At 43.6% G+C, this 21,575-nt stretch overlaps 1 protein-coding gene across 21 annotated transcripts in view; it reads right to left on the reverse strand.

The window, feature by feature from the left end:
• The window catches only part of MAGI1 (membrane associated guanylate kinase, WW and PDZ domain containing 1), a 291,018-nt gene that overhangs the window by 21,762 nt on the left and 247,681 nt on the right, over positions 1–21,575 (reverse strand). For 16 of the 21 annotated variants that reach the window (XM_042880907.1, XM_042880898.1, XM_042880905.1 and 13 more), the window contains 5 exons: positions 15,378–15,409; positions 9,502–9,718; positions 3,909–3,986; positions 1,158–1,249; positions 252–444 (listed from right to left, as the gene is read on the reverse strand). In XM_042880907.1, the coding sequence (XP_042736841.1) occupies positions 252–444; positions 1,158–1,249; positions 3,909–3,986; positions 9,502–9,718; positions 15,378–15,409 (612 nt within the window). The remainder of the gene's footprint in view (positions 1–251; positions 445–1,157; positions 1,250–3,908; positions 3,987–9,501; positions 9,719–15,377; positions 15,410–21,575) is intronic. The other 5 variants (XM_042880910.1, XM_042880909.1, XM_042880908.1 and 2 more) reach the window with 1 other exon arrangement.

The raw sequence follows: 21,575 nt of genomic DNA on the forward strand, positions 1-21,575 counted from the left end.
ATTTTAACAGAAACATTTATGAAGACTATAAACACAAGTGATATGGAGACAGTCACGACTAGAACAAAATATTTCATACCTATTTGACTAAGAACAAAAAAGACAAAAGGGAAAAAACAGCCACAAGAATAACAGCACACTTCCTGAGCTTTCCCAGCATTACAAAGAGGAGCTTTTGTTCTTTAAACCGTTTGCTGAACAGATGGAGTGTGGCAAGAAAATCCATCCCACTGATGGACACTGCAGCCTACCTGTGTAAACTACTTTGCGCCGGACGGTCAGATTGACGTGACCTTGCTTGGCCGCCTGTTGCATAAGCTGGACAACAAGCTGGTGTGATTTCCCAACCACAGGCGTCCCATCCACACAGATCAGCTCATCGCCCGACCTCAGGCGGCCGTCAGCATCAGCAGCACCCAACGGTACAATGTGACCGATGTAAATCTGACAAGATGGCACAAATGGGAAGAAAGAAAGGAAGAATGATAAAATGAGAACCATAAACGCTCACTAGCCAGGTGAAAGGAAGAGGTACACTAATGTAGTGGGAACCAGAAATTGCTGATCACTGGTTAGGATTGTTGCTAGTGTGTAAAACAGTTCAATTGCAACCAGGATGCTGACATCTTTTTGCTTTAGGCAGTCCAGTCGCTCTACTGACACACAGACTTGGGAAATGTATTCAACAGGACAGTGACCAGTGGTTACAAGCACTGAGACTCCTGTCAGGGAGCTGAGACTGAGTTATCCTTCCAGGTGCCTCCAGAGTTTACAAGTTCAGTACCATCGGCCTGTCCACCTGTTTGCTTTGAGTTGCTCTGGTATGAGAGGGATTAATGGAAACTACTTGTAAACCTGCCCAGGACATCTTTTCCTCATTGTCCAATCCATTTCAGAGCTATTGGGTTTATTTGAAAAAAAAAAAAAAAAAAAAAAAAAAAGGAATAGCAAAGGAAGTCAAACTCGTTTCAGATGCAAGGATTTGAGTTAGTTTGTTTTTTGGGGAGGACAGTAGGGAGGAGATGTGAGATATATCATAGCCCGTTGCTTATTTTAACAAGGATGCCACAGTGCAGCTCAGCACATTTGTCTGTGCTATTGCAATGATTCTGGAAGACAAGGGGAATTAAAGCAAGCCCACTTCTCAATGTACTCACAGGTTCTCCAGGCTCATTTCCACCCAGAATCCTAAATCCAAAACCGGTTTCCTTTCTCCATAGAAAGATATCCTGCTCTTGGTAATCTGGAACTGAAGGAAAGAAAGAAAGATATTAAGTTATAATAAAAAAACAGAGCTATATACCCATATCAGGACTACTCTGATGTGTATGTAGAAGAATCTGCTGCACAATTTTAATCATTAAATGAGGTGGTGTTGAACTTTCAGACATAATTAACATCCATAGGTTAAAGTAGTAAAGGATTATTACTTAAATCACTATGAAAAATTATCCCACGGTTTCTGCTTTCTGGTTATCTAATTGTGATTTTATCACTGTACTTTTTCCTTCCGTCGATATTAGTGCCATTACCCAGTGCAAAAGCCTCTTCCAAACCATCAATACGTGCGCGTGTACAACACAGAATCACTCTGCCAGAAACAATACAGCTGCCTCCTCTTTCACTGGAGACAAAAGAGCCACTTGTTCTGACTTCTACTGTTTAATTAACTTTCACAAGCATAGTTTGCTATCTGTCTGCTGACACTGCTTTAAATAATGGCAGGACAGATCCCCGACTGGTGTAAACCAGAAGAGTTCCTCTGGAAACAGTGCAGCTCTCCAGACTTCCACTTGCTCGTGTATGGGTTTTATAAAACCACTGACCAGCTGGAAACATTAAGAAAGACCAGCCTTACCTACTCATTAGTATGGAACACCAGCAAGGTTTTTACAATGAATATTACATACAGCGAAGCACTAACCTTGACGTGCAGTTGAACAGAAATGTTTCACATTAACTTATTCATGGCTGCTTTCATCCCTTTTTTAAAATGCAAAATTAATTGCCAACGTTAAATCATATCAGAAGACAAGTTCAGGTTCATTTAATATTTATTAATGGGTATCTATAACATTGACTAATTTTGTAACAATCCCCTCCCAAAATTTATAGTTAATTATCAAAAAGGCTATTCCTTTACAAGTCTGCTGCCTATGGCTTTAGTAAAGAAAGCAAAGTGCATCAGCCAGAAAGATAATTTCAGAAAGTGCAGCTCTATCTATCAGCAGATAAAGGATTTGTTTTCCACTAACACTGGGGAGTGCCCAATAGCGTCCTAACTGCATTTTACACCACTAGTGCCTGCTGCTTTGGGTTTGGTCATCTGGTGCTTTTCAGTGTTAAGGCTTTTGGCTGGCTCTGATGCTCTCCCTTCAATGACTTACCACTGGGTTTAAAAAACAGAAATTTAAGACCTGAAAGCACTGCAAATTGCAAGAACAGGTGAATGCTCAGGCACATATCTGGTTTGACATTTTCATTCAAACTGGTTCATAGCCACTGGTGTTACATAAAATACTTTCACATTTTAGGCATTTGCAGCTATAAACCAAGCTTGAGACCTCTGCACGTTCCCTTGCTGAACCACAGGCTAATTTCCGCCCAGCTACAATAACAGAACAACCAGGTGAGGAGCACGCTGGAAGCCTTTGCTGCACATCAGTTTGGCTGAAGGCAGCTTGCCATCGCAGGGACGGCCCGACAGCAGAACTCAGACAATGAATTAATTGCTGTTTGTCACTGCTTTCAGTGAGTGGGAGCGTGAAGAGCAGACACACTGGGAAGTGCCTCTCCAGCACTTTGCAGGCTTTTTTGGCAAAGGCTGGCCCCAGCCAATTAATAGCACAGGTTGGATCTGTCAGAGGCAAAATGGCTTCTGCAGAGAGCTGCAGCGTGGGCCTGTTTTCTCAGCCTCTCTCAACACCTTCCCATTTGTCATCTCTCCAGCCTTGCTGAGCGGTGCCGTATGCTCCCAGTTTGGCACCATGAGCCAATTAGCGGCCGCAGGGAATGGCGGCACACCGAGGCTTGGTGGTAGGGCCAACAAAACACACGACTACACCCAAAGCAGCAAGTTCATTCACAGGCTGCTCCTTCTGCTGGGAGGATCACAGGAAGGTGAAAAACAGACACAACAAACACACAGACAACACACAGCGTGAATACAAACCCAACAAAACTCCTTTTACCACTTTTTGCTCCAGCTCTGCAGTAGGCGATGCACTGTGATACATCCCATCCATCTCTGTGCTGCCACGTGGCTGACTGGGGCCACGCTGGAGAATCACATCAGCAGCACTTCATCACAGAATCATAGAGTTGATTTAGTTGAAAGGGCCACCTAGTCCAACTCCCCTGCAGTGAACAGGGACACCTAGAACTCCATCAGGTGCTCAGAGCCCATCCAGCCTGACCATGGGTGTCTCCAGGGTGGCGTATCCACCTTGCCCTGTGCCTCACCTTCCCTATTTAAAGGGAAAATTTCATGGTGGTGCTGAACTCTCAGGCTTATAATAAACAAAAAAGAGGTCTCCAGGAGAAATTAGTAACAACTTAGCACCTTGACATGATATAAACATGTACACAGCCCAAAGGAGTAAAACTTGCCAGTCTTGTTCCTAAACCAAACTGCTTGGAGAGCCTTACAAATGTGGTAAGAAGTTTTGTGTTGGGGCTAGAAGAAAGGATGGAAGGTGTGAGTGCTGCAGCCTGGAGGGCAGGCTCAGAATGGAAACAGGAAGGTGACGTCCCCACCACCACCAGACAGTATGCAGCCAAGCAAGTGCCTTGCACCTCCACGGCCAACCTTCCACACTGCCCTGGTGATGAAGGGCCCCACCACAGAGCAGCAATGAGACCAGAACAAAACACCATGGGACACAGATACATTCCCGGCACAGTCTTACATTCTCCAAAACTCGTGGAATTGATTTCTCTCTCTCTCTCACCCTTGCTCAGTCCAGTTGCAGGCGAAGGTGACATAGCTGCAATATTAATTTTACAGTTTTGCAAAGCTTAATGCATCTGCTTTCTTGTTAGTTCATTTCATTAACTTTGACTGTATGGATCACGTTAGGCTTGCATGCACATAATTGCTAAGGTTATAGCTCTATGGATAATTACATACCAACTTCTACATCTACTTGTACATGTCTGTGTACACGTGGATACATTATACACACACATATGAATTTATACATTTATGCATATGCATGCAGGCATATTTGAGACTCATTGTTTTGTCCTTAAAAATACATTTCTGCCAAACAAAAATCAACATCACGACACAGCAAGTTTTCCAAATGGAAATTTCTTTCTCTGACGTTAAATCAATTCTAAATGCATGGTGATGAACAATGAAATCAGTGTTTAACTAAGGGTGAATTTAACTAAACTTCTCCTATATAAAGTTTAGCAATTATCACATTACATATAAAAAACATTCTGTTTGATATCAGCCTCAAGAAAGGATGGATTCAGAAATATCAGCATGAGCTTGCTTTAGTCACTAGCTCATTTGAGGCAGCAACACTTCCAGTGACTCACATCTTGGCAGCATGCAAGAGTTTTAAGGCCCAGATTCAGGAAAGTACATAAGGACACACTTGAAGTTACAAATGGAGAGTCTCGCTGGAGCTGCTGGAGAGTTTCAGTGCTGCAAATACCTGTGATTTTGCCATAAATCCCTTGAGATTCCCCATTTGCAGGAGAGCCCCACTTTCTAAACTATCTCACTGCACAAAAATTAGGCCCCTCCTAATCAGACATCCTCTACATCTGTGTGCTCAGTGCACAGCTCTGAGTGCTGTCCCTCATTCATTCAGTAGAAGAGCAAGGAGCCCTTCACTATTGCCATTAAGTCAGCTTGACCAGAAGGTGGCTGCAATTTCCTGTGAGCATTTCTTTTCTCTATATTGAAGTTAGAAAGTATCGAATGTTTGGTACCACTGTGCAAATATTTTTAATTCTATGTACTTGCTAGCAAGTGAATGCTACACACTGAGGTTGTGCCTTGTTTGTATTATTTTAATTATATCTGGGGAGAGAAAATCCTACCAAATAAATCACGTGCCTGAAAATAAAATTCTAATATTAAAGATAAATTAGAATATTTTAAAAGCTTTAACAATTATCCATAGCGTTCTGCTTTGCTTTTAATTAAATGCTTAAGCCCTTCAAAGGGATTCATTAACACATCTGCAATTCAGATTAATTCGTTTTGTCACTGCTGTTTTGACAGATGGCCATATGTAAGATATGGTATTTTGCAAAGCAATCAGGCCACATGAGAAAAATTTGACAACAGATTGTGTTAATCTTTGAGGAAGTTTAATAATACGTTGAAAAATAAAAAGCATATTATAAAAATATATTTTCAATAAAGCAGTACAAGATTTCGGAACTGCAGCTCTCTCGTAAACTATTCAATTACTGTTTGTCTCACTGAGCGCTCTTCACGCATATCATTCCTGGGTCTTGGAACTGCTCCACGTTTTAAGCCGTCAGGGCTCATCCTTCCCTCTGATTCATGAGCACAGCTCCCATGGGCAGCAGCGAGTCACCCATTGAGAGGAGCTCAGGCAGCTGAAACTTTGCACCAGCAGAGATTGCATTTGTTCTCACCACTGAAAGATCTGTTTTCAAATTCTCTCACCACAAGGCTGGCTATTCTTGAAAGCCTTAATCCTGCAAGCATTGCAACTCAGGGCCATACTGCAGCAGAGCATTTGAGCTCAGTCTTAGCCTTAAAGCATCCAAGTCCCATTCGGTTTACAGCTTAAAATTAAGCTTTGTTGGACAGCAGCATGAGCCCTGAGCACTTTGGAGGGCTGATCCCCCCACTTAGGGGAGCAGCGTGCAAAGGACCTTAAGGTTACAGTTCAATTTTGCTGCTGTTCAGCCAGAGCCCGGGCACAGTTGTGGAGCCATCACTTAGCTTCTCACTATTAATTCTAGCTTAATTTTTCTATTTTTCTTCTTCCTTTTATCTTCTTTTTTTTTTTCCCTAGGCAGTATCTGCAGCTCTCCTCCACAGAATCTGAATGCTTCCTGATATTAAGATGCATCAGGAAAATTGAAAAATACACGGTTTTACAAAACTATGGGTTATTCAGCACTTTTCAACCAAATTCTGATCTGCCAGCATCTTCAGTGAGAAAAGCCAGATAAGTCAAATACAGCTCTCTTCTATTAAACAGTGATTCAGAAAGAAGTCAAAGAAATGGAGAACGCGCTTTACCAATGCTGAAAAATTCAATGGTTGCCTGTGTGCTTCCCATGTCCACACCATTAACATTAATAACAGAGGGATGCACTCCCAGTCAAAAAGACAGTAGGTGGTTATTAGAGATCCAGAACTTTTTAGAAACATCCTGGAGAAAATGTATTCATGTGTTGAATTAAGCCTCTTTATATTATTAGTTTTAGATGGAAAAAAAAATTCTGGCTGAGTTGTGGCTAATGAATTCATCTTTTTATGTAAACTGCACTCAAAAGCCTGCACTATGTTCTCTTTAGACTCCAATGGGACTAAATAAAACACTGAGTATGATGATCTAATGCTCTGAAATTCTCTCTTCTCTATCTTCATAATGTATTTCAACACAGGATTGTTTCTGTTTCTCAGTACACTTGTTGGGGATTCAGAACAGCCTCTTGAAAGACCACTGTATTATTCCTTTCAGGCTTGTTGAAAATGCAAGGCAGTGAATCAACAGGCAGCAAGCCCTACATTAGTCAGCAAGGAGAGCCAACCGAGACTCATCCAAAGCCCCAGACAAAGGATGTATCAGCCAATCCCAGCATTGGCACAATGGTGGCATCCTCCTGCTATTCAACAGATGCTCTTTATCAGAAAAATTCAGAAATTCACACCTATCACCCAAATCAGGTGACATTAAGGGACAAGAGATGTCAACCTCAGTCTTAGAGCCAACGGGAATGGGTCCTCAAGCAAAGAACTATGACTGCCCCCCCAGAAGGCAAAGGAGGAACTGGGTTTGAACTGAACTGCAGCTGGGTGAAAACACAAGGAACCACAAAGCCGGAGGAGACAGTGAAGCTGGAGGCCCAGGGAATGGTTTCTCCCAGAAACAGCTTGTGGTGCTCCCCACAAGCGCTTGCTGGGAAGAGAGTCTCCATGAGATAATTCACTTTTTTCACAGAACTGCCAATATTTGTCCACTTTTCATGCAGATCGGATACAGGGAAGAAAACACGGTGGTTCGCCCCAAGCTCCTCAGAACGAGGAGATGAAGGGTTTCAGCTGTGAACCACAATCTCCACTGAGGAGACTGAGGAGTGGGGCGAAAGGTAAGGGCCTGCTGGGGGCTGGAGAAAGATTTGCCCCCTGATCAATAAATGAAACATCAGTCATACTTTGGGATCAGACTACAGGAATAAATACAGTGCATCTATCAGCCTTGTTCACGTAGGCTATTGCCTTACTGGTTTCCTACAACTTCCATTTGGAGCAGCATCAGCACAAGGTGAGAGCAAAGGCTAATCCCCAGGGAACAGGTTCCACTTCAGCTTAGAGGCTAAAACTCATTAGCTCTCGGAAGTTCCAGTGGCATGTGCAAGGAGATACGATATCATTGCACTTCTGACATTCTCATAAAGAAGAAATGAATGTATGAAACCAATAAATCTCCCAATATGCTTTCCTAGTAAGGAAATAGCAACAGGACAAAATTCTGGTAGCAAAGTATGGAAGTCCAAACAGGTAGGTCTCATCTGGAAGAGAGGCAGGAGATATGAACTGAAGCAAAAGAGGAGGACTGACCTCACTACATGGAGATGTTGGCCATGGAAAGATGCAAGAGGGAAGCTGCAGGGGCAGACCAGATCCACCACAGCAAAAGGTTGAAGCAGAGAGGGACAGTTGGGTGTGGGAAACCAGCAGGTCAAGAGATGAGGAACAGAATCTGGAAGGGTTCTGCTCACAAACAAGGACAAAACCTCTGCGAGATACTGGCAGAAATTTAGCACATGGTGCTGCAGGAGGACACTGAAGGTGACAGCTTGAATGTGCCTTTCAGGATTTCTCTGCCTCAGCCTCGGGATTTTATCAGGAAAGACAGACAGGAGTTAATGCTGCTAAGCTTATACTAATGACTAATTAGTAAGAGTTAAACTGTTAATTAGAAATTAGCGAAGTAGCTGCAGGGGTTCAGAGGCAATGCCTGTAGAGTGCCTATGGGAATGCAAGCTGAGCAAGAGTGATGCTGGTGCCATGAGAAAGCCTCAGCCATCTAGGCAGGGCTAAGAGGGGCTCTGCCCACAGCTCTGTGGGGCTGAAAACCTTATCCCTATTCTTTCTGCCCATCTTCAACATTTCAATGAGACACGCATACAAGTTCAGTCCCAGCACTTCTCTGTAGACCAGCACAGCCAGCGCAAGAGCCTTCGCAGTCAGGAGTGCAACTAACCCCTGGAGAGGGAAAGCAAGCAAAGCACAGAAGCTAAGACACCTACAAAGTGCATGGCTGAGATACTCAGTACGAAGAGATGCACCTTCAGCCAAGAAATCATGACTCACCGTTCAATGTTTCCAGGACATAAGATCTACAAGTGATTCATTTAGTCAAAAAAAAAAAAAACAAAAAAACAACAGTTCTACCATTTTTCATTCTGGGGTAGCGTTCATTTCAGATCATTTCTACCAATTTCCAGTTAGCAGAATCAAAGTAAACTCTTACGGTATCAAGATTTTGAATCTGTCTTTACAGTAACTACAGAAACTAATGCCCTTGGAAATGAACCTAAAACTCTTTTAACTCTTTCTTTAAGAATTTGTTGCAGATTTGATCATCTTCAGCAGTGCAATTAAAGCAAAGCCATAACGTTTATTTTGTTTGCAGAGAAGAAACTGATTGAAACCATATTTATAGCCTTGGAGAAGAGTCAAAGTCCTTCTGAACTATTAGCCAAGTATGCAGATTATTAATTGCCATAAAAGCCACTTACAATATGCATTTGATATCTGCATTGTTAACAGCGTCTGCTTTGGTCAAAGTAAAATAGCTTAGCTGGATTTTCTCCTCCCTAGAGTGAGACTGGAAAGCATCTGATATGTATTTCAGCAAACTAAATACTTCCCTTCCTCACTGAAATTCCTTTGCGTATCAGTCAATGAGACAACCTCAAAAAAGATTTCAAGATCTGGCTAATAAACTCGGAAATTTTCCTTCAGCTTAATTTACAAGCAAGAAAAAGTAAAAAAAAAAGGGAAAATAAAAAAAGCAGTCTTTCATTTTAATAGGATGCTTGGTATTAAGGTTTGGTCTAAGCACCTCTCTCTGGAGATGATCGAAGTTCATTCCTCACCAGAAATGAAAAAGCCCCTCCAGCAGGCAGGCATTGCTGGCAGACAGATTAACACCCCGAAGCCTTCTATTTGCAATACAGATCTAAAAGACGCAGCTCTTTGCAAAGAAAATATAGAGAGCGCAGCTGCCGTAGCCGTAGCCTTAGCAACCACACCTGTTTCATACTCACGTCGGCTTTCATACATGCTCCTGGACTGGGCCCAGATTTTGAACGGATCTGGCTTTTTCTGCCCAGAAGCGTCGGGTTGGTCGGCAGCCGGCGGCTCGGCGGCAGGATACTCGGGCAGCACCTGTGTGCTGTGAGCCGGGGACGCGGTGTGCCCGCTGCGGTGGCTGGAGACGCTGTGCTGAGAACTGTTTTGGCTGTCTTTCCTTTCAAGTGGTTGCTGTAAGGAAGAAAGCGAGCGGAGAGAGAGAGAGAGAGAACAGACGGTTATTGGTCTTTGAGTGGGTGTTTTCCATCAATTTTTCTCCTTTCTTTGATCAGGCTTTCTGCGTGCACGTAAGTAAATATATAAATCACAGTTTTGCTGCCACCGGTTAATGCTGGGTACAATTAAATTCCCCAGTGACACATTTTGATAGACTGACAGAAAGAGATATGCAAAACAAAGTCATTTATCATTAAAAAAACATGCAGTTCTCCATCTTGCACATGAACCAAACCTCAATCTCATTCTAGGCTACAAGTTTCAGTGCACTTATGTCTTCCTACGTTAGTCAGAAAAACTCAACCACCTTCTACTTGGATCACATTAAAGTCTGACTGGAGCCTGCAAGTAAACAGAAATACAACCAAATTTCACTGTGAGAACTTGAGCAGCTTCCTGCAACAGATCCAGGCACAATCCTTACTATGAGAAACACCTCCCTAGCAGCCCCCACGTTGCAAATGGGTTAACAGCACAGTGCCAATTTTGTGTCTGCTTCCCAGAGCATCCAGAAGATTACAGCAGACCTTCACAAACATGAAAACATCTACTTTCGGTTTGATTTCTTTGTTTTAATTGAGCACATTGAGAGAGGAGAAAATACGTGCCCCTATTCATTGAAGCTTATTGAAAAGCAGTACCTCAAGAGCTCTGTCTGCTCAATATTTAGCTAAGCAGGGTAAATAATTCTTAAATTTTGCAACAGTGTGCTCAAATGAAGGACAGATCACATTTGCATTACAGAGAAAGACATACAGTTCAGCAGGCATGGTGGTGATGTGCTGGTGGTTGGACTAGGTGACTTCAGTGGTCTTTTCCAACCTTAATGATTCTGTGATTTGTACTACTCAGTATGCAGGGAAGTCCTCTCCCATAAAAAGCTCCCCAAAGGCTTTTCAATGGAGATGACCTTGGCACCAAGGCTGAGTCCTACCTCCCACCTGCTCCAGCACAGGGAACGAAGAGTGTTGTTCTTAGAGCACCCACGATTTCCTGGTCAAAAGGAGTCAACCAGAAAAAATAAAACCTCCTGGTGACTGAAAACACTGTAACAGAAGTCTCAGCTTTGAGAGACGCTGCCAGAGCAAACCCAGATGGGACAGGGAGCAGAGCAGAGCAGGATGGGGGGCTGAGTGCACATGGGTGTGAAGACTCCTTCCTTTGCTCCCTATGCAAAACCTCAGGTGGCCAATGCTCCACCACAGTGGGGGTAAACTGATTACTGAGGAGAAAACATACCAGCATATCATATCACCATACCAGCACGCCCTTCTCTGAGTCTTAACAATAATTTTTCTGGTTTTCAAACTGCACATATTTTTGGGCAAAAAAAAAAAAAAAAAAAAAAAGCTCCAGCAGCCCAAATGGTTTTGACATTGTAGCCTCACATTCACATTGCTGTTCCACCACCAGCACTTTTTTAAATGTTATCTCGATTGACTAGAATGCGAAAATGCTTTTGTCCTTTAAAGTAATTTTGAACAAAGCATGCCTGCTGTGATTACTCATCCACAGACTTTCAAATACAAATATCTGAACCAATTTCAAACATTTTTAGCTTTTTAAGTGGTAAAAGAAGCTAATTCACATGCAGCCCTTCAGTCTTTGAATGCAGCAGTTTAAAAGTCTATGCTGCAGATAGTCACTCCTTTGTAATTTTTAAAAAAGGGAACACAAAAACAAACAAACAAACAAAAGAAAAAACCCAACCCACATTACAACTCTCAATCCAGCCATCTGGATTGTTTTGTTTGTTTGACCAAACATCTACACTAACTAAAAGCATCCTGTGAAACTTCAGGCCAATTTCCCTGGAAATTGCTGGTTCACAGAACCTGGAATATGGGGACTAAGATGGGAAGCTTCATTCAACCACTGGGGAAATCCTGAGAACTCTCTGAAAACTTTCTGTTTTAAAGAGAAACCAAGTTGGAACTTGCAAGAGCACTTCTCACTTTATGATATCGAAGGCCTAAATATTGAACAAACTATGAATCCTGTTTTCTATTTGGGTTGCACATGGAAGTGTCAGCACACCTCAAGCAAAACCACCTCCAATTAAACTAGGGTTGCAACTGCAAATACACATTTTGCAAGAATCAGGGGAAAACTTCTTCAGAAGGTCTGTTGTTTTTCCCAACAATAACATCTTTAGAAAGGCTGAAATGTCACAGTTTGGGAGCTGAAGAAGACAAGAGAAGGGGCACTGAACTGCCCAAGGCAGCAAGAGCACCCACGCCTGACTTTGTGGAGTCCATGGTCTTCTCTAGAGCTATAGAAAAGAATAAATAGCTCACAAAAAAAAATTTTTCTTGACTAAAACTGGCTGGAAATGAAGACCAGAATGACAATCTCGGGTCCACTTAGGCAGACTGCACATTGAAATAAAGGTGCTGGGAAAAACCAATTACTTTGCTTTTGTATAAGAGCCAGGACTGAAAAAGTGTGGAGCTCTCATGCTCTGTGGCAAGCCCCAGGTCTGAGAATGAAATTTAGGGATGCGTGTGCTGTCAGCTTCCCTTTGGCTATGCTGAAAGTTTGCAGCGCTGATCCTACAAAATGTAAGTTGGGTAAGATATAGAAAATATAGAGGTGGCTGCAGGTGGGGATGTGTTGAGTAGAGAAACCTGCAGCACAACTGAACACCTCAGGTTGTGGCACCTGGGTCCCAGGCTTAAAACTGCAAGAAGGGAGACCTGCTGAGGTTTGCTCATGTAGGGAAAAAAAAAAAAAAGGGTTTTCAATGGATTGGGAAGCATCATACACATGTATGCTGTCAGCCAGTTTCTCCTTCAAAAACCAGACATCAAGCAGAGCCCCAAGTACTGCCTATCCAGCCAAAACACGTGGCATGTCTCTTGTGAGGGACAGGTTGTGCATAGGAACTGCATTTCAGCTCACTCTTCTAACGATCGAGCTGGGGAGTTTTGTGCTGTTTGGGAAAGCTGGTGCTGGCGGTAGTGACAGCAAGCAGAGTTGGGAATGAGAATCTTTGCCCCCTGGTGGAGTATTTTGATACAAGCAACCGAAAAAAAAAAAGGGAAAGAACAGAAAAGTTTGTTTTCATCCACGTTATAGTAGGATAATTGCAGGGGAAATTGCTACACAAAGGGAACTTGTTCACTGAAAATGTATACCCACAGGCAGTCAATACAAAAACACTGTCTATTTGCATTTAAAGAAGAATCAATGGGAACTGAACATAAAGCAGCAGCACAGGGAGCTGTTGCGGATACAGCCTTGGGCGCAGCATAGGTGGGAGGAAGGACATGAAGTGCCCAGTCCCTTGCTGGGCTGCAACTTCAAGCTCTGAAGAGCTGGCACTGAAGATTAAAAAAAATACAAATCATTCGGCTCTTTCACCAACATTAAAAACCTCTCTCAGAAGCTAAGAAACACAGCCAAGCTCATCAAAAGATGCACAGGCTGAAAAATACAGCCCAGGAAAACTCAGCTCAAGGTAGAAAACAATTCCCAGACCTTGCCACAGCTCCGGCATGAACAAAGACACCTCCTCCATGCCGAGATGTACCCAAAGCCTGAAGTCAGCCCTGGGGGAATATGGGAATGGGGCCGGCAGCTAAAAATAGTGGTCGGTGGAAAAAGAGACAGCTGCTAACAGTGAGTTGGGAGTGTGTCGGGACTTTGGGAGAGGGTGGGGGAATAATGAGAGCAGACTTAGCGCTGAGCCGGGAGGAGCAGAGGACAGAGAGCTCGTGCCAAACCCATCCCAGCAGGGAGTATTGTGATGGGATTGGATGGGATAGGATGGGAACAAAAATGTGCAATGCAGCAGCATAGTGGTGCAGCGGTGCACCTCGTTGCTGCTAATTGTCGATGCAAATGATCGGGTAACGCAGGCAGCAAGAATGGGAGGATCTGCTTCTTGTGCATCTTGTGCTTCCAAGGCCACAGTATCACCTGGGGCTATAGTAGAATTTACTGGAGGGAGCTTAAAGCAAGGCAGTAGGTGAGGAGAAGTGCACAAGGGGCTGCTCCCTAGGGCTGACCAGCTCCTCCAAGCAGACAGGAGGAGGCAATCTACTACCGCCTGCAGACAGGTGTAGCCCTGCAGCCTCTTTGTTCCCCAGGCAGGATTACATGGGTTCAGCTGCTGCTTGGACTCAGGGTTTACTCTGTCTCCGAACAAATGTGGGCAGAACCCAGGGCTCAGCTGGCACAGCAGCCAGACTTGGAACTGAGCGCAGCAATTCCTGCTCTGACAGGGGGAAAATGTACGGGCAGGAGCAGAAACGTGCCAGACATGGACGTATTCTACACGCTGGCTTCTGTTTTACCAAAGGCTGAATTAATCCCTGCATATGACATAGAAGCGAATGCCCAGGGTCTGACATGCCTGAGCCCTGCGAGGGAGCGCACCCCGCACTCTGCCTCCCCACATTTAATGCAAGCTGACAGCAGTATAGGCCTGCCCTCACGTGACTGTAATCAGCGCTGCCCTAAGCCATCAGAATCACATTAATTATTGCAGGGCTTTCTTTGGGGAAGAACAGAGAATTCGTATTGTAAGCAGGAGCCTCCTGCTCAGCCCCTTAGCGAAGCTCTTGCTCGAGTTGCAGCACTACGGCCAGCGCCCGGCTCTAGGGATGGACTCTGATCCTCCTGGCCCCTTCCAGCTCAGGATATTCTATGATGTTATGAAATGAACGTCCTCCTATTTCTTTGGTGCCGGATACAGGGTTTGGTGCCCATCAAGGTGTGTGGGTGAAGTTTGGCACCATCTTACAGCACAGCAAAAACGTCTCCTGCACTCTGCTTCCCCAAAAGCTACTGAGAGAGAAAAGCCCGTTTTTACCCATCATCAGAAAATTCAAAACTTTCAAGCTCAAGTATTTCATTTCCTTTAAAATAAGAGATTTCTTTCTGTTGCATGTAAACAGCATATTAATATCTTCCACAATATCATGCTCAGAGCTTTAATGACACTTTAGATCACAGCTTGCATACTATTAGCTAACATGTCACCCAGCTAACAGCTTTACATGGAAATAAGATCAGAAGGGATAAGAAAGGGATAAGAAAACACCCTTTTTTTTTTTTTCTTTCTACTTTTTAGTAAGGAAACTCACACCTGCAGCACAATCCTGCTCAGTAGGAAAATGCCTGCAGAGCAAGCGTTCAGGCTCTATTCACACGAAGCTGCACACACGCTCTGCTGGGGCTTTGTCTCTCCCGACACAGCGCACACTGCTACATTCTGCCGGTAATCCAGCTGAGGGCATCCAGAAAAACTCGGGGAGTTAATGGGAAAGGTTGGTGCATACGAACACCTGACAGAAACTGCTATCTGGCATGAAGGTGGAGCTTCTCAGTTTTCCAAAAGGAAACAATAGCCTTTTTTTTTTTTTTTTTTTTGGTAAGTTAAACAGGAGAGGCTCATCAGCCAGGAAAGGGGATCTGCAAACCTGAGGCTTTATTTGCAAACTGAGTTGCATTCCTCTCCTATCTTCCCATGCAGTATGAGCCGTGCAAGGTAACCACGGCTGCAAGAGAACAACAACTTAAAATAATCAAAACCCACAAAGAAAAGCAGCCCAACTCATCCCTCCTCCACCCACACGGACAGACACACATAGCAGTGAGGAGTGCTTACCGACTTTGGGCTCTTCTTTGGGACCGGCAGTCCTGAAAAATGGCAACAAGGGAAAAACAAACATTAGCGTCTAACCGTTACCTTCTTGTACAGACCAAAAAAAAAAAAAAAACCACCACAAAACCCGCCTAGGTGTTTCATCCAAACGCAGCCATCTGCAGAGTTATGTCAGCTTTCGCTCTCGCGTCGGAGTTACCAGTCTGTTCATATCGAATCAAAGCCCGAGGAGAGGGGGAGCGAGCGCGGCGGCGGGGGCGCGGGGGGAGAGCTCGCTCCGCATTAGCGATGCTGACTTGTGCCGCAGCCGCCGGGAGGCTGGAGAGGAACCCACAGCCCCAGCACAGTCCCAGGCGCTCCCCCGGCTGCCGGCAGCCTGCGCTCCCAATTAAGCTGAGGATGTTTCCTTTTGACGCGATCCGTTTGTCAATTGCACCGGGCCAATCACAGCATTGCAGGGGGAACAGGTTGGTTTTTTAAAAAGTATTTTGCTAGAAATAGATTTTTTTCCTTTTTTTTTTTTTCTTCAATAAGGGAAATGTGCATTGAGCCGGGAGGCGAGGCGAAACAAAAGCATGCAGAGGAGTGAGCTTTTATCCCTAAAAGCGTGAATGCTGTGGAGAAAACACGTTTCCTTCCTGCCCATCCCGAGTATAAATGTTTGAAGGCACAGGTTTTATCTGCCAGCTGCGATTTCAGAGCTTGAAAGCAGCACTGCGAGTCCTAACCTCAGGAGGATGCTGGGGGGGGGGGGGGGGGGCTCGCACAGGTCACATCCATGCAAAGGGAGAAGGTTTTTTCAAGGAGAGTTTTGCATTTTGGAGCAGCCTGTGACAAGTGCGAGCCAAGGGAGAACTCAAGTGGGATTTCTACCAACTACTTCTGCATGGCTCCGTTCCCAGCAAAGCAGACATTTCTCGGGGCAGTTTGCCTACAGCACAGGACAAGCTGCCCCCTGAGTGGGCTGCAAATCCTCCCCCTCTCCTGTGCTGCTGGAAAGGAGGGGAAACCCAGCTTTGCTCTGCACGGCACTCCAGAAAACAACCATAAACCAAAACACAGATTACCCTCCACACTAAGTGCTCAGCAATTCAAACGTTTGAAATCTGCTTTTGTCTTTAGGATGTGATTTATGTGGCGTTTATGCTGCATTATGTTTACTACTTCATGCATTTTGTCTGTGCTAAGAACCATGCCCTCATCTAACTTCTGCATGGAGAATAAAATAAGTGATGCAAGCGAATTACAAATGTGTCTTGAAAGAAGCTCATTTTAAGGTAATTAGGGAAATGCTAGTTCTGAACTGGGAAGTTCCAGAAGTAAAAATGAAAAAGAGAGCTCACTTTGCTACCTGCTCACAGACAGCAATGAAAACTGAGTATTCCAAATGAAACACTTGCCATTTTTGAGGAATACCTGCACTCCGTACATCACTCTGGTGCATTTCCAGGCAGAAGCAAATACCCTCCAGGCAGTGATTGATCGAGGGGCAGCAAAACATCAAAACTGCCTGAACTAAACAACTAAGGCTGCAGCTTAATTTCTGCTGACAGTGATTGTGCTTGTGTAACGGGCTTTAAAAAGTAAAGCCCTAATTTTTAACAGGCATCATTTATCATAGACATAAGAACAGAGATAGAAATTCTCCCTCTCCCTCCTTCCACATGCATGCACACACGTTTACTCTCCCCTTCCAAGAGATGCTCTTTCCTATTAAATCAATAGGTAGAACAGATCTCCATGCATGCGTGCACCCTTGGCTGACCAACATGAGCCTGAAGAAGTACTACAGCAATTTAAATGCTCATTGCAAAAAATAAAGCTGAGATGCAGCTGGGCTGTCGGTTCAAATTGTACCAAAATTTACTGCGTTACAGCACAACCACTAGATGTTAAAATTTACTAAGTATGAACTACTGAGCAAACCTTTCCTTCAGAGTTTGTCATTAATTTCAGCTGTCCCAATGCCAAAGAGATGGGAAGCGGTTGAAAAATGACAGAAAATGCACACAAGGCCATTGTGCACTGGGTACTTTGGAGGCCGATGAATCTCACAGTGTCACTGCAAAACAAGCAGTAAATGATTTTTTACCAAAATATGTGACTGCAAAGCATGTTCACAAACGCTGCCAGTTTTTCATGGGACAAGCTTCCCATGTCAGGGGAATAACCTGCCTGTGCATTTCCCTGTGTTTTAGTTATTTATTCACCTAATTAGGGACTGATTCCAAACCCCCAGTTCTTGGCACAGCAGGCCAAATGAGCCAGTGATAGACATAATGTGTAGTTTTCATGCTTAGATGATGGAAGGGATGCGGTATTTAACAGCAAGGAACACAAAGCTTGCATAGGTTCTAATTCCTAGGTGTGCCACTAGCAAGAAACCATCAAGCTTTTCCAAAAAGTTCATGGCAGAAATAAGTGCCCACAGCTTTGAATTCAGGATGGTGTCAAATATAAATTACATTTCTCATTCTACTTCATTAACCACGTCCCATCATGGTTAATGCATCAGGCACTGCTCATGCCATGCAATGCCTGGCTTGCCCATCCTCCCCGTTCTCTCCTGAAAGCTTTCAGGAGGTAAATGGGCCACATGCAGACACCCACTTTGCTTCTCTTTCGCATTTCCTAGTTTTCTGGTGGTCACAGTGATAACATTCCCATCCCTTGTGCCTAAGAGAAGCCACAAGGCTTTGCTGCCGCTCCTCAAATCAGATAACGGAGCAGTAAGAGTTGATATCAACACTGTTTGTAATGCAGTTCTGGGATTTAAGCCATAAAGACGTCTATCACCTGAAATGCAGCTCCTAATCTTGGGGGGTTTTTGGAGGTGCAGATGATAGAAGATGGAAGGTAGAGCCACGGAAGAGGCTCTTGTCATCATAGAGTTAACTGTGTTTTAAAACAAACTGGCACATCTGGTAAACAATGTCAGTATGACCTAAACCCCCATGAATGGGCTCATTGTAGCTACTTACAAAATGTGAGTGGAATTAAATTAATTAGAAAACACAAATTACTCTCCTCTAAATAACAATGTAATAAAGCAACTGCTTAATGAAAAATACCAGTGATCAGTGAGCAATCCGCAAGCACAAAAAAACCTCACAGGCTCATCAGTAAGGGAAGAAAGGCTTCATACAAGGTTAGTCAAAAATGAGTCAGAGGCAAGGATCTAAATTAAACTAATTATCACAGAGATTATTACATTTATCTTAACAAAAACCTCTCTCTTTTTTCCCCAGCACTCCCTAAAGCTCTATGTACAGCTGGCTGCATCCATCTGCTCAACTTTGTTTTGTAATACAGGGAGAAAATGCAAATCCTTACGCAAGTTCTGCATCATGACTTCAGCACTCTTAACGCCCATTAGGAGCAGTTCTTCTCCTGCAGTAAAACTTTTGATGCAGGGAAGCTGTAGGTACCCCAGCCCGACCTGTGAGGGGATCATGTTAAAACCCAAGGACAAAACTGGAAATCGTCCCACATATTGCTGCCTGTTACACGTGGCAGGCCTCGATTTTTACAGGAATATTTTCTCCAACCCTTTGACTTCATGCAACCAAAATAACACAGGAAGACCACAATACAGGGGAAATTCTGTTCCACTGAACGTATACAGAATACGCTAACTACAAATCTGCACCATAACCTGGGCTGGATTTGGCTGACAGTTCTCAGAAGGCCACGGGCACTCAAATATTTCCCAGATGGACACCAGACACATCACACCTCGTCCCACAGCCACACATAATAGGGACTGTGGATCAAAAAGATCAAAGGCAGAGTCTGAAGAAAGACACCCAGTCCTCCCCTCTGAATGCCTTGGTCACATGAAGGTCAGATGGCAAGAATAGCTCTCCCTCCAACACAAACATATATATATGTACATATAAATATATTACAGCAAGATTTCAGCTGAAATTGAAACAGTTCAATGCCAGTTTGCACAATCCACCACAGGACAAAAGTGCCTGAAATTGCTAAGAGCCCATCCAGAAGGAAGACATCTTTACTGCTTACAATGTCAACTGCTACTGCAAAACATATTTTTGTTTGTTTTGGGGTGCTTTTATATGCAGAGGAAACCAATAAGTGAGATGAGATCTTCACTTCCAATGATCACTTAACATTTCCACTCAGGGCACTCTGTGGTCCATCTGCGTGCAACAACAAAAGAGTCATTGGTGAGCCCAGGCATAAAGGTCACTTGTTTGGTTTTGCAATTATGTGTGAAGCCCAGAATGCACAACAGCTGAAAATTAGGGGGAGAAGAATCAAAACACAAGGAACTGAACATTTCAGACCATGTCATGAAGGTTAACAATTACAGAGAAAATGTTTCTGCCTGGGAAAGAAAACCAACACAAGTTTTCTAAATGGTACTGCTTACACTGCACTGAATAAAAGCCAAAGGCTGTATCAAGGAAAGGAGACACTCTGAAAGATGAGGGGTGAAGTACCGGAGCCAGAGAGTACACAGCCACACAACTGGCACTGCACATCGATTGCATTTTCCTACAAGAAAAACAAGGAACTCTAAATAATTAACTCTAATGGCCATTAGTGCTGCGGGGGGGGCAATGGAGGGGGGGTGGGGGTGGTGACAAAGCAATCCTCTCGGTTCTGTATAACCCACCGGCGAGGAATTTTTAACAAAGGACAAATATTATCTGACAAAAAATAGATGGAAGTCGATCTTTTCCAGACTGAAGAGCACACCAGAGTAAGTGGCAGCAGGAGACACAAGTCTGCACACAGTCACAAGGAGCACCACCAAAAAAAGAACGACCAGAAAGAGAAGACCTTCCTTGTCCCTGCCCATCACCTTCATCTGCAGGAGTGTCACTGCACAAGCAAAACTTAGCTCTGCAATGCAACTTCAACTGAGAGAATAATGCACATGGGAGGAATGTAGCCCTGCCATAAATCAAGATTGGTAGCTACCAAATAATGTGAAAATTGCCACGTTTCTCATTCTCATGCTAATGCTATGTGCTAATGCTAATAGAGTGGTGTTTTCAAGAGACCATCTCAAGCTTTCTTAACCCACTGGCACTGGCAAAAAACATAATGAAACACAGTACATTATCATCAAGAGTTTCATTTCTAGGTGCTTTAAAGATACTTAATTGTGTCAACCCCAATTACTTATTCTCAGCCAGGATGCCAAACAATTCCTCACAATCCCAAATTCAGTCATATGTCAGCATCTCAAACCAGAAGTGATCCTAGAAGCGATAAAGAAGATATAGGCCAATAAAATGCTATTTAATTACTACAAATATATAAATTTAACTATGTTGTAAGAAACATATGGCAAATCCAAGGCAGTAAGATAATAAAGCAATTGAGAACTAGTGTGACCCTCATCCACCCAGCTAATGGTTGGAACCACATCAATCATTGTTATGACTTTATTTATGAAGTTCATTAAAAGAAGAGCTTTTCCTCAAGCTCAAGCTGTTGGAGCCGTTTGTTTGAATGAAGATTTTGGTTATTATTTAAACAAATACATACACATCAGATTTCTTAAACCTCAGGAATCTGAGAAGGTGAATATCAGAATTGGAAAGCAATTAGAACACCTTATGTCCTTTGCACATATATGTGTGTATGCATGTGAACGCCTCTATTAGGTATATTTTTTAATGCATTTTCATGTACATAAACATAAACACGTGGCTATGCATGAAGACACCTACTCTTTCACACCAGCAACCAAACCCATGAGTTGCATGCTTTACTTCTGGAGCACACCTTGATTCTTCACTCAAAGAATTTATTATTTCTCTGAGGTTAAGTGAAACAAAACAGGGGTTCCATTTCTGGCTTGGAGGGGCTTGCTCCCAAACTCCACCTCCTCAGCTGGCTGTCCCATGGCACAGCCATGCAGGTCCCCAGGGGAGGTGGCACCTGATGGGCTATCTCAGGGGTCCCTCCATGCACAGCATGGAGCAGGCCACTAGAGGAAAAATCATACTTTGCTGCTGTCACATCTGTATTTATCTGTATTTATCCTGGTCAAAACTGCTTGGTTTATGGTTGATTCTATTATTTCGTATTTGGAGATCGTCCTGCACAAAGGGGATGCACGCAAATAAGGCCCTCCTGGCATTAGTTTGCTGTTGATATTAATAAGTAGCATCCCATAACAATATGCTAATATTTACAGAATGCTTAGCCAGATTCAGCCCT

Source organism: Lagopus leucura, unplaced genomic scaffold, assembly GCF_019238085.1.
Source record: "Lagopus leucura isolate 7727_CA_CO unplaced genomic scaffold, USGS_WTPT01 Super-Scaffold_100028, whole genome shotgun sequence".
NCBI classification, from domain to species: domain Eukaryota; kingdom Metazoa; phylum Chordata; class Aves; order Galliformes; family Phasianidae; genus Lagopus; species Lagopus leucura.